The following is a 13,757-nucleotide window of genomic DNA, read 5'->3' as shown; positions in this document are numbered from 1 at the left end:
ATGGCCCATTCTATATGAAGTCATACAGGATGGCCCCTTTAGGCTGTCATTCTCCTTTAAATGGATCGCTTTGTGTATACTGCGTTTTAATGCTATTCAACCTTAAACCCCATATGTGGGCCTCATCAGGTCACGGGTTTCAGTGCACATGTGGCAGCCATACCTTCAACATTCTTCGCCTCTGCCTTCAGAAAGTCAGCCTGAACAGGGGGAGGCAGCTGTAAAGATGAGAGCTTGCAGATGATGACGATGACAACAACCACGATGATGACAAGGACAGCAGTTAACATTTCTTGAACACTTACTATATGCCAGTTATTATGTCTAGTTGATCACTATATATATCACTATATATATTATCTAATTTAACCCTCACAAAATCCTATGAGGTAGATACGGCGATTATTCCATTGTTACACAAGAGGAAGTTGATGCACAGAGAGATTAAATAATGTGCCCAAACTGGTGAATGTGGAGCAGGGAATTGAACCCCAGCCGTCAGATTCCAGAGCTGGACCTCAATCAATGGACATACCCAAGAGAAATAAACTCATCAGTTCTCTTTGCAAGGTAGGCTTATCCCACACAATAGACAATCTAGAAATTATTTCTCTTTGTCTTGGGAACGTATGCTCTGCTTTCTGGCAGCAGTGTTTCCGCCTTGTTATTTGCAGTCTTTGCAGGCTGATTCGAAGATGAGGTCAGGTGTTCCCTGTGGCTGTGGGCAGTCTTTTTGCAAGATTGGGCTCATTGGTATAATCCATGAACAGACAACTCAAAAGAGACTTTTCTACTAAATGAGGATACTAGAAATGTCCTCATAACAATGAATAAAAACTTTCCCCAGAGCACTGGCAGTGTTCAGTGATCTCAGCACTGGCTCCAGCATTCACCCAGGATCAGGGCAAGAAGCCCAGGGCCAGACACTAGTGAGAAGCTTCTGAGAAGAATTTGATCAGGGTCTTTGGGAACTTGGTCCCTGGCTGGTTCCTATTTGGCCCAGCCAGTTGATCTGCCCCTATTTGACTGTCACTTGGTAGCCAAGAAACTTTTTTGCTTTTAAAAGCTTGAAATATGAAACAGTTTATTTTGCATGAGCTTCACTAAGTAGGGGAACTTTAGGAATCTAAGAAAATAAAAAATCTTGTGGGCCGTATAGGAGGAAATCATCTTGAGCATTTAAAATATGGGTTTGGGTGATATTTTCAATGTGTTTCCAAAAAAATCATTTTCTTTCCATTATTTAACTTCAGAGAAGACTGCAAGGAAACAATGACAGTTCTAAAATATTTTTGTTGGACTCAATTCAGGTTTTGTTATCTATCACTACTGCCATCTCACTCCCAAACTCTGGGTCATTTAAGTCTCTGACTTTCTTATTGCTAATCTCCATCTCTCTGCCCTGCCATATCCCTTTGTGGCTTACAGTGTCCTGCCCGCATCACCTAGAGGGTACCGACATTCTGATAAAGGTGCTCGGACATGATGTGATTAGGCACTCTGTGGATTCTGGGTGACCTTGTGTGGGGATCTAACAAATACCTCTTACTCCATTCGCAGTGCTTTCTCTTGGAAGTAGTTTCAGTTCCTGCTGTTTCCACAGGTCTCATCTTGCCCATGGTCTAGAGGGATGGTACAAGAACCAAACAGGCAGCAAACACTCAGGTCAAAAATTCAATACAGGAGGTAGGGAGACAGGCTGTTGTGCATAGTGTTTCATTCTTAAAAGGATTTCTTAACAGCGTGGTGCCTACTTTTTCTCTCTAAATTTTTTCTTCCTTCTGAGTTATATTTTTATCATTTTAGTAGTATCTCAGAACCAAAAATATTGTTCTTTTTCTGTTAAGATTACTTTAATTGATCGATTAGTTTACTAGGTCAGTTTGTATCCAGTGTCCTGGGTATTTTGTGTCCTTCAATCTGAAAACTCGTGCCCCTTTCAGTTTAGGGCAGTTTTCTCTAACTTTTTGACTGATGACTTCCTCCCTTCTGTTTTCTCTGTTGTCTTTTTCTGGAGCTTCTATCTTTTGCTTGGACCTTGAACCTCCTGAATTGCAATTCTATTTTTCATCCTCTTTTTGTTTTTTTTTTTTTTTTTATGCTCTACTTTCTGGGAAATTTCAGCTTTATATTTCATCATATCTCTTTTATTGAGTTTTTCTTTTTTTCTATCATGTTTTTAATTTTCCTTATGAGTTTTCTCTTTTTTTAATACTATACTGTACTTGTTTCAGGGCTACAATAAATTCTTCTAATTCTCAGCATTTGTATGTTTTATATTTTTTGAAGTTTTTTCTTCTTGGGTGATTACTACCCTCCAAGTTGCTTGTTTCTGTTTATTTTGGTCTCCTGGTTTTGCATTAGAGGCTTTCTAAAAATGCCTGGAGGTCCTTGGTTTGTCTGCATACATTTAGGAGTAGGGGGCTAAAATACTGATTGGAAGCTCTGAGTGCATACAGAAGACTTATCAGCCATGAGCTTCACCATGGGCTGATCACAGAAAACCTCCAGTGTCCTTAAGCATCTTCTCTTGGCTGGTCTGCTTCCTTCAGTTTCCTGGGTGGAGGGTGAAAGCCTGGCTGCCAGCCTTCTGGGAACCAAATAAGAGAAAATGGCTGGTGATCTCAGCATCCTCTGTGCATATGTTCATCTAATCCCTTCATTTGCCTTCAACTGTGCCATTCCTTCCCCCATCCCTACCCCCTAGTCCAGAGGCCCTCTCTTGCTCTCTAGAAAATAAACCTTCAGTTATTAGCTGGAATGTGGGGGGTAGGGTGGGCCCAGGTGTGCATAGTGGGGGAGGCGGTCATGGATCTGAACCCCTCTTAGCCAGACGTTCAACCAGGCCTGCTTAGTTTAACACTTCCTCTACCTCAGAGCCTTTTGGGGCTTCTAGGGGATAAAATGAGGTGGGTCTTATCTTTCCCAACTGCTAATTTAGTTGTGCTACATCATTTGCCACTCTGCCATCTGCTTTCTAGCTTCCAATATTATTTTGTCGCTGTTGATTCTTGTTTTATTCTTCCTGTTCTTGTTGGTCTATGCCTTTAAAAAAAATCCTTTTGCTGTCCTTTAGTGGGTTTTGGGAGGAAGGAGAGGTGCCCTGATTCATTCAAACTCCCATTTTTATCTGAAAGCCGTATCATTGCTGCTTATTTACTGAACCCCCCAGGGTCTACATTTTTAAAAAGGAAAATCTAATGGTCCATGGTAAATGCGCTAAAATGTGCCTCAGAGAAACAATGAGAGATCACAGCCCTTTGAATAAGAAAATTTGTTATTTGAGGTTTTTTTTTTAAACTGAGGCCTTTCAAAAGATTTAGTTCCTCACCAACTACCTCTCTCCTCTCCTTCCATCTCCACCCTCCCTCCCACCTGCTCCAGCTCTCATTATGTTGTCCAGTACAAACTGATGTTTTTCATGGAGCAGTCACAGGAGGCATCAGATTGCAGAGAATGAAGTAGTTATGGGAAAGTGGAAAAATTAGGGAGGTGGGCATGGAATAGCTTGTCATGCCAGATCCATGTCATGCTTTCATCGAGAGTCCTGTGACTGTCCCTACCCACTTCTCACTGGCTTGGGATCAGAGCAGTGATTCTCGTAAGGCTGTGGTTTTTCTTCAAGCCCAGTAGAAGCAATCACTGGATTGGCTCCAGCATCACTGGATTTGATTGTCTCTTTAAAGAGGAGCATGCCTTCAACTTCTTAGTCAGCTACAAAGAGAGGGATCTCAAGAATGGCCGTTTGGGTTCCAAAAGCAGGATGAAACGTCTAAGCAAACTTGAGAGGGTAGCTGCCTCTGTTGTGGGTTTCCAGCAGTTCCGAGCATGCCCTTCTGTATGTCTCCTTCAAGTATCTCCTCTAATGACTTCCAAACTTGAATTTCACCAGAAATCCTATTTATTTTTTGCTTTCCTACCTTCCTGAGTTCAGAATTAGTGGAGAGATAAACAGAGGAGCCAATCATAGGGAGATCAAAATCTAACCTCTATTATTGGTTTTTACTGGTAAAGCACTTTGAAAAACGTCATGTTAGATCTGCTGGCCAGTGTGGACATGTTAATATTTTGACCCTGAATTTGACATCGTATCCACTCACTGACCAAATTTGACAACCGCAGGTCACTTTGTGGGTGTTTAACCCTCCAAAATTTAAAATAAGAAAGAGAAAAATAGCTCCTACAAAGGAGTTTGTAAGGGGACCGAAAAAAAAAGGTGTTACTCTAATGGAAGCTCCTCCCCATGGGAACATGAAAAGTGGAGAAATGTGTTCCTTAATATAAGATGATATCAATTCCCCTTAAGACATACCATCAATTTATAGCACATGCTCAGAAAAAGATACTATGTTAAATCAGATTGCATGCCACATTCAGATTTCAGAAACACTAAAATTATTTTCCCATCTTAAAAATGAGGGAAGTATAGTGTTATAAGTTATAAATCATTCCTTCTGTTGATAAAAAGCCTCCTATAAAGTTTGTACTAAGTAGAGAGTACACACTCACCTGGGGTGAGCCCCACATGTAATCCCATCCCTGTTACAGACCAGTTGGGAGTCTGTGGCTCCGGTGAACCTTTACGCCTGGTTTTCATCTGCTCAAAGAGGAGTGGCAGACCAGCTAAACAGATAAAAATGATGGGGGGTCAGACCTGAACTTCCGCAGCTAATTAGTTTCTGAGTTGGTGCTAAAACCCAGCTGTCTCCCTTCCCTGGCTCATGTATTTTCTACTATGTCCATTTTCGATCGATTTGAATTAAAATTAGACAAAGTAGTTACAGCACAGAAGTGACCATTCGTTTGTCATTTGTTCATTCAACAGATATAAATCGAGCATCTTTTTTAATGCCAAATACTGTGCTAAGCAGTAAGATAGTAAGATACATTCTTATCTCTATGGGAGCATACAGCTTATGCCCTTCTGTGTTTGTAGGTGTGAATGACCACCTCAACCACCACCCTTTATTTATAGCCTCACTTGAAGGGCTTCAAAATGGAAGAGACTCAAACCTCCTTGGCTGCCTTGAAACCATCATCCCTCTTATGCTTTCACTGAATCCTGGAATAATGCCCCTTCAGTTAATGTGACCCACCCCCAAGAATTGGCGCTTACCAGCTTATCACACAAGCTCTTTAAGTGCCTCAGGAGAAGAAATACAGAATAAGGTCTGGAACCATATACTGGCCTCACTAAAGTTTTTCTCTTTCTGTTTGTAGGGTTTGCAAGCTGGCATTACTATGTAACTATGCCCATGCCAGCCTCCACCTTCACAATCGCAGTGGGATGCTGGACAGAAATGAGGCCGGACACATGCTCATCAAATGACTTGGCAACAGAGAGACCCTTGCCACCTTCCGAGGCTGACTTCAGGTTTGTGTTTGGGAACTTGCCGAAAAACAAACACTGGAGAGAGCAGTATGATGCGTTTCTTCCTAGCACTGGGAATGTGAGTCATCCCTGCTGAGAAACTAAACCAAAATAGGAGTAATCCAAGCAGGAAAAGCCCTACTAGGAAGGAAAGAGAGTTGAGAGATAGAAATGTGGGCATATTATTTATGCAGAAAGAGAGAAGAAAATAAGTGTATGTGAAATCCTGTAAAATCAGGCGAAATATTTATATGTATTTGGTTAAATTAACAGAATCCTCAGATTCAATACTTTCTCTCCTCCTACAACTTTTAACTTCGGTTTTCAGTGCTCATGTAGCCAAAAACATAACTTTATTAAAAAGAAGTTGCTTGTCCGATGTATTACTTTGTGGGCCGCTCTGCTGTTTCGGTTCTAGTGACTGCTGTTAGCAGTGTGTTGTAGGAACATCCTGCCTCAGTGGTACTAGTAGCTGCTTTGGGAGCACAGGACATAAGAAAACTGTTACAAGACTATTGGGTTAAGGGATCCTGCTGGGTCAGGGCTTTGTTAACATCAGTAGTGATTTCTTTTCTTTTATTTCTTTTCAGTATGAACCAGAGAAAATCAGTTTGAGGTTTTTAAAAATTAGTATAGGCCAGGTGAGGGGAAACGTTTTCATGTTGGAAGGCTGCCTTAATTTAGTTGTAATCAAATAAGGCTGCATTCAAGAAACTTCAATTAAGTATACTTAAAAATATACATTATTTTGTAAAAATCTAATTACCGTATACTTACTGATGTCAAAAAATGAAAACTATTTGTTGATTTTGAAGTTAACTAATGTTTTAATGACTTTGTTGTGTCTGCTTTTTGTTGGAAAGCATGTGAATATTTGGTTGCAGCATGGAGGTCTGCAGTTTCAGCTGATCTTCTGGATGGGTATCAGTCATTTGTGATCTTAAGTGTATCTTGATTTGGGTTCGGTAGGAGAACATAGATTTGCAGCAATAAGTGGTTGAAAAGCAAGAAAACATTTTTCAGGCATATTGCTGCAGGTTCAGGTATTCTACTGCATTTTTCCATATTTTAATTGGACTTTTCATAGCATCAGACAATGACTTTAAAATGTCATCTACTGAGAGGTCAATCAATTCCATCTATAGTTCTTTAGGTGCCTTGGTGATATCAACTAGGTGAGGCTAAAATGCTAATTTGAGTGTGATGTCATGTTTCTCAAAGTGAGTGAACCTCCAATTAGTAGGTCTATAGCAGCTGAATATTCTTCAGATGATTCACATATATCATCCTGCTCATCAATCACCTTTGCTAACTGGGGAAAATGTTCATCTGAAATTTCCTTTTGAAGAAGTGTTTTGAAAAAAGATGGTTTTTTTCAAAATGCTTGGATTTTTTGCCACATATCATATATACACCTAATTTTACCTTGCAAAGAAATATTCAAGTCGTTTTGATTTGACATGAAATCACACAGAAATGCTGCATTCCTATGAAATCTTTCAATAATTCACATTGCTGATTCTGTTCTTCATAAAATTTAACTATCTGTTCTCACAAAGATAAAATTTTGGCTAACACCTGTCCCTGGGATAGCCAACGCACTTTAGAATGATAGGGCAAATCCACACTGAATACCTCATCATTCAACTTCAGCATATTACAATACTGACCATGCCATGTTGCATTTGCATGAATATAGTTAACAATACTTATAACTTGTTGCAAAATGTCACTTAAAATAGTAGCTTTAGCACAGAAATTTTGCTGATGCAAGATACAATGAAAAGAAATGAGAGCATCTGGATCTGTTAGTACATTTTTTAATATGTTCAATAAACCCTTCATATTTTCCTGTCTTAGAAGGTGCACCATCTGTACATACACTCACTGAATTTACCAAATTCAGTCCAACGTCGCAACATTTATCTTGAAAGTAGTTGAAGAATCTATTCCGTGTTCTGTTCACAAGAGTGCCCAAAGCGAGTAACTCTTCATAGCAAAGAAAATCTTCTGTTATGACCCAAAAGAAGTATAAAACGTGTCTTGAGTCAGTAGTACCAGCTGATTCATCCAAAGTGATGGAATAATATATATTTTCCTTTGGAAGTATTGCATGAAGTTGTTTTGTTAAGTCGAAGGCTAATTCATGCTGCTGATTAGTTATGGTTCTCCTTGAAAGAGGCAGTTGTTTGTACTTTGAAATGTTATCTGGATCTAAGCAGCCCACAACTTTGACAATGCATTCTTTCACAATTTCTACGTCACTGAATGGCTTCCCTTTTTTCTTGAGTATATAAGCCTACTTTTTAAGTTGCTTCAGTGGCATTATTGCCAGGTCTTATTGCTGCTTGAAAGAATTCTCTTTGCTTTTGCTTTTCATGTTTTAATTTCTACAATACAACCTTTTGTGCCTCTCCAATTTAAAATATTTGTGGTCCTTATGAGGGCTATCATGCCGATGAGCATTAAATTTCTTTAATGTTGATATTGCAGTATCACAAAGCAAGCAAATCATCTTATCTTTAGCAGAAACAAGATAACACTGCAATTCCCGGTCCTCATTAAAAAATCTGTTGTCTTTCTTCAGCATTCTCTTGCTCTTCGTTGACACGATGGGCCATTAAGCAGACAGAATTAAAAAATAATGTCAAGCTGTGCAACTTGCACATTCCACCTTGAACAGAAACACAATGCACCGTTGTCAAAAGCTGATAACATACTGGCATACCTGACCCCCATAAACTTTCCCCAACCAGCCTCGTGTGGTAGTGTGCCCGGGGAAGTTAGCACTAAATGATGAGTGTAGCAGCCGTCAATTTAGCCCTTATGGCTTACTAATGTTCTAATTGTGCCAGTCAATCTGGGAGGATTATTTCCTTGAAATGCATTTTATTCTTTGGTATTTTAAATACATTCATTTTAAAAATAAAATAAAAATATAAGTGATTAACAAAAATGTATTAGTAAAAATACATTTTTACATGTTCTGTAAAATTTGGATTCAGTCAAAAGGCTGCACTTAAAAAGCTAGAAGGCCACATGTGGCCTTAAGGCCACAGGTTCCCCAACCCTGGTATAGGCCATTGGATATTCAGTTGCAGCCTACCCAGATGTTCAACTCTTTCAAGCTTTTAGTGCTAAAAAAGAGACAAGGGGAGTGCACAGAAGCAGCACAGAAGTGTGCATTATGCTTCACTCCTGGTACTTTTATACCCAGCTCAATTAAATCATTTTTGCTATTTACAGAAAATCACTAAGTCAGTACCTTTTGGTGGGGAAAGCCCAGAGTAATAATGGTACAGTTAGTGTAGTTCATTTTTGAAAACCAGCCAAGATATCATCTTATTGCAGATTCTTTCTGTGTTGGTTTTATTTTGCCATGCTGCTTTTACTCTTACCACAGTGACTGTGGCGGTTGGTATCTTTTGGAGATAAAGCCATGTACTCTCTTTTCTGACAGGCACATCTTATTGCCTACATTTTGCTTTTTTTGGCAAAAGGGAGGTAATTTCCACTTATTTTTCAGTAATTTGCCTATTTTGGACTATCTTCCCTGAGCTAGATAGAATTTCCAGATTGCTTATCAGATTTTACGTCTGTACTCTCGAGGGAAGAAGAGAATCATGGGCAGGAGGGACACAGGCTTCTTTCACGTAGGAGCATTTAATTGCAGTGAGACCCGTTAGTGCCCTCTTCACCTGCACTGGTGTCACAGAGGAGGCTTCATTCTACAATTTCAGGCAGCCCGGATTTCTGAGGACAGGTGCTCTGAGAGTCACTTGGATCCACAGTAGACCTGGTATGAGTGGAAATAAACTTTTTTTGCGTTAAGTCACTGAAACATTGGGGTTGTTTTTTACTGCAGCATATCCTAGCCTATCCTGAATTGGTACAGAAGCCATCAGTTGTTGGAAGTCAGGGAGAGTCTCGATCTAAATATCATCTCATTTAGTCCTGAGGATAAGCCTATAAAATAGATTGGGTAGATTATTATTCCTGTTTTACAGATAAGTATACTGAATCTCAGAGAGTAACTCGTTCATTTGTTCATAGTCACATCCAGGCCTGACTCCCTAGAGAGATGATTCAGAATTTTTTTTTTAGAAACATGTCCTGCTCTGTCACCCAGGCTTGAGTGCAGTGGCGCAATCATAGCTCACTGCAACCTCAAACTCCTGGGCTCAAGCAGTCCTCCTGCTTCAGCTTCCTGAGTAGCTGGGACTACAGGCACATGCCACCATGCCTGGCTAATTTTTTTAAAAATTTTATTGTAGAGGTGGGGTCTCATTGGGTTGGCTAATCTGATCTCAAACTCCTGGCCTCAGGCAATCCTCCCACCTCAGCCTCCCAAAGTGCTGGGATTACAGGCGTGAGCTACCTCGCCCAACCTGATTCAGAATCTTACCTGGAGACTTCAAAAAATTGTATATAACATCTGTGCCTCACGTGGAGTCTAATCCACCTTCCCATCTGGAGAGTCACTGCCATGATTGAGCTACTGTTATTGACTGGAGTATGTTGTGTTGGAACAGAAAACAGAAGTTGAGAACACTGACTTTGAGGCCTGGAGGTGCCATCCTAACTGGTTGGATGTGGCTCCTTGGGCAAAGCTGCATTTTCCTTATTTATAGAATGAAGACTTTATCCTGGGTTCTCAGATTTTTCAGGGTGAAGAAGTACTTTGCTTTTCATCTAAAGCCTCAGGGTTAATTGGTTGTTAGAGGAGCTGTGCAGTTGAAAAATGTGTGCGTTAGGAAGGCTAGGGGAAGGCAAAGACAGGCATTTGTTATTTTGCCCTTCTAGCCATATTCCCAAGGGATGCAGGGTGGGGGAACGGGCGGCAGCCACGTCCTGTGTGCTCTCTATTTCCTGCCCTGAAGCAACTGAAATGGCTTCTCAGTTTTCTCACATCTATTATTCTGAAAGAAGGATACGGCCAGATCAAATGGGGATTCTGGGAAGAGACGATGTCTAAAATTCCTGTAGAGATTTAGGCGAAGAAGTAAATACTGCTCCTCCTCTCTGGTCCTCCTGAGTTCAGAGCTGGTTGAGGAATAGACAGAGGAGATAAAAGTGAAGGTTTTGTTATCAACAGAACTGGCCTGAGGAACTGCTTAGGTTCATGCTCTCAGTGGGCTTTCTAAATTAGACCAATTTACCCACTCAGTTACCAACCCAGCTGGACTGCTACCAGCCTCCACAACATAGATGCACAGCCTGCCTAATGCAGGGCAGAGAGCAGGACCCAAAGTCCGCTTTCTTTGGGCAAGCAGATTCAAAAAGAGAAAGCCCAGAGTGACCAAGCCAATCTGGTGAGCTGGGGAGAGAGGTCAACGGTGCCACTCTAGGGAAGTATGTCCTTTGATGGAACTGTGAGGCCTGGGGAATGGGGTTCCTCCCACTCTCCCTTCCATGTCTGATAGACTATGACTAAGTTTTCCCTTCATTTATCAATGTGCTTGTCCATCAAGAATGTACTGCTGATAAAATAATAGCTTACATTTGCTTAATCTTTCCTGGCTGCGTGCTTCATGTATGCTATCTTTAGTCATCAGAAAGTGGTTTTGTATTTTTAAATACATTAAATCTCTGACTCCATGCAAAGTTTGCCAGCAAAGGTGCTCTGAAGTGCCAATCGTGGTGGTGTTTTTGGTTATGTTCACATCTGGTCCCTTTTGCCTTCCCAGCCCCCTTTGTCTTTCAAACCTTCCTAAGACCACCAGCCCAATTTACGTAAATCTAACTTTTATAGGGGCCTTATATGCCACAAGTTTTCATTTGCCTTGTGTTCATCTGGGTTCCAGAAATTTGGCCAAAGTTTTGGTCACTGAACTTTTGATCACTGTTCACATGGGCGAAATTACAGGAAGAACATTCCCTCTTCCAGCTCCAGTTTCACACATGCTCCAGCCCACTCTGGGCGAGCATTTTAGTAAATACATTACTTATAAGGCACTCAGATTAACTGTCAAAAGTTTATTAATTTTATTTTGCTGCAATATAACCTCCTCCAGCTACAGGGAAATCTTTGTATTATGTTTATTTACTCTCTTGAGGCCTTTGTTGGGGCCATACAGTTTAAGTATGGCACAGAAACTTGGATACAGTCCAGAGGAACTCAGCAAAAATGATTAAAGGCATGGAAAATGGGCACTGCAAAAAAGAAAAGGCATTGAGGTTATTCATTCTCAAGAGGAGACTTGGTGAGCGAAGAGGTTGTCTTAAGCGTTATAAAGTATATGAAAATGAAAAGTTGCCTTGAGTGGAAGATGAAGCATCTCTGAATTGATGCTGGGTCTGTGGAAGACTATTCATAACTTTGTAAAAGTGCAATATTCCCTTAGCTCTTCAGAAACAAGGCCATTGTATGAAGGGGGCTCATGTCGTGAGTTATCATAGAATTATAGTGTCTAAGGAACCCTAGAAACCATCTTAGGTTGTTTTCGTTTATTTTTAATTAAAGTATAATTAACATAGAACAGAATATGCAGATCTTAAGTGTTCAGCCTGATGAGTTTTTGATGATTTCATACACCCTAAATCAGATAGAGAACATTCCATCACCCCAGTAAGTTCCCTCACACCCTTTTCCAATCCATTCCCTCCTTCCTCTAGCAGTCACTTCTGTAGGACCACGTTAGAGATGAGTAAAAAGAGGCCCCAGCTACTGAGTTGCTCGTCACGGGTCACAGTTAGCCAGTCTGAGGACAGCTACTGAAGCCCAAGTTTCCTGATCCCCATGTGGGAACCCACAGGTGGCTTCCCTGATGCCATTTCCATTTCCATTTTTATTGGGAGCCATCCTGGTTTCATGTGGTCATAGTTTGATTGCCTTAAAATCCTGCATTATCTCCCAGCCTTTAATTACAAAAAACGATTCTAATTTATACAACTGAAATCATCTCCATCACCTGAGCTAGTGTCATTTATGTTGAGACAGAATCTAACTCACCTTTTTCCTTTAACAAATTGGCTTTTGGGGTGTATCTTTGCCTACCTCAATTTATTTTCTAACCTTGGGGTTTTGGGCTGTAAGAAATAATCTCTCCCCATGGTGTGTTTCTAGGGAAGCCAGTGGACTACCTCTCTGCAATATTGTGCTGTCATAGATAGAATTTGAACTTATGCCCCAACTTTGTCCAGAAGATGCTTGCACAGTTCCAGTTTTCCCATTATTTGACATACTCTGAAAGTTTTTCAATAGAGAGCATGTGAGCTTAAATTAGCAAGTGCATTGTATACCTGCATAAATACATTTGAAAAAGGTGTCATGGTGGTTAATTTAATAAATGGCCTTTCTGACTTTGTGAGACCTTTGATTGAATTGATTGTCCGCACAGTACTTGTCATCAGATGGATGTTGCAGCCTTTTTAGTTAAATGTTTACCAACAGGCACCTTTACTCACTATCTCCACAGAGTGAGGTTATCAATCCAGGGACAGTGGCTGGAGTTCAATGTCAATAATTATATTCTTCCTGTCACCTTATCCTGGCAGAAGTTTTTATGACTCTCTATCTATTTTGTTACCCTCAACTGTGACGAAACCTTCTTGGTCCTGGAAGCTATGTTCTATGCACCATGATGGGAGAGGGTGAGGCTTATTTACACAGCCATGTGGATCCCCTGAGCGCTGGCCTTGAGTAGGTGAAAGTTACTTCATAAGTTTGGGGAGGAATTATTTTTGCAGTCTGCCCATATTGGGACATGCCAACATTTCAAGGTTCTTCAGTATTCACTGAAAGTAAGCACCTCTAGTTAGAATTATAATTTAAATTTAGAGAGATTTTTCCATTGTGTTGGAATAAAGGATGTGTTAACAGGTGAAAAAATAAAGTTCTCTTTGATGTAGGTTTCTTTGGATGGATAAGTTCTCTGGAGGCCTGTGAGTCAGGTTCTAGGAATTTTCCTTTAGCTCCGCCTTTGATGGAATAATTGGCAGTGGTCAGATGGTGCAGGCTGGGCTCTAATCTGTTTCCTTAAAAGGTTGACTCGGTTAAATTTGTATTGAAAGTGGTTTGGGGAACATATTGTATCAAAAGTGCCTCTGCATTCCTTAACAACTTTTGATGCACTTTGTAAAGAATGCCTAGATTACTTTTCAGTAGAATGGTTTGTCTTCTTTTGAAAAGTTTGAAGGTGCAAGTGTCTTTTGGTTCATTGTTGCAGCTCAATCCAAGTCTGTTATTCTAGGAAATTCCAGAATGGGATCTTGAATTTGGGTGCACCATCTCTTCCTTTCTGAGTTATGAATCGTCCCTTATTTGGAGAAGATTTTTCCTCTGGTGCTACTCGAAAGTACATTATTGAGGGCAGAAATTGTTTTTATTTTGGTGCAGGGTTGTTTTATTGTTTTGAGTCTTAGGGGTTTTCCCCCCATTTTATCG

General features: G+C 40.4%; 1 protein-coding gene across 1 annotated transcript in view; it reads left to right on the top strand.

Moving 5' to 3' along the window:
* Positions 1-13,757, top strand: part of LOC105806846 (chromosome unknown open reading frame, human C9orf3) — a 311,159-nt gene that overhangs the window by 25,556 nt on the left and 271,846 nt on the right. The window contains exon 3 of the mRNA XM_012640063.1: positions 5,221-5,374. Within this exon, the coding sequence (XP_012495517.1) occupies positions 5,221-5,374 (154 nt within the window). The remainder of the gene's footprint in view (positions 1-5,220; positions 5,375-13,757) is intronic.

This window comes from Propithecus coquereli, unplaced genomic scaffold (assembly GCF_000956105.1).
Source record: "Propithecus coquereli isolate 6110/MARCELLA unplaced genomic scaffold, Pcoq_1.0 Scaffold147, whole genome shotgun sequence".
NCBI classification, from domain to species: domain Eukaryota; kingdom Metazoa; phylum Chordata; class Mammalia; order Primates; family Indriidae; genus Propithecus; species Propithecus coquereli.
The sequence above is the reverse complement of the archived record's forward strand: the minus strand, read 5'-3'. Positions and strand labels throughout refer to the sequence as shown.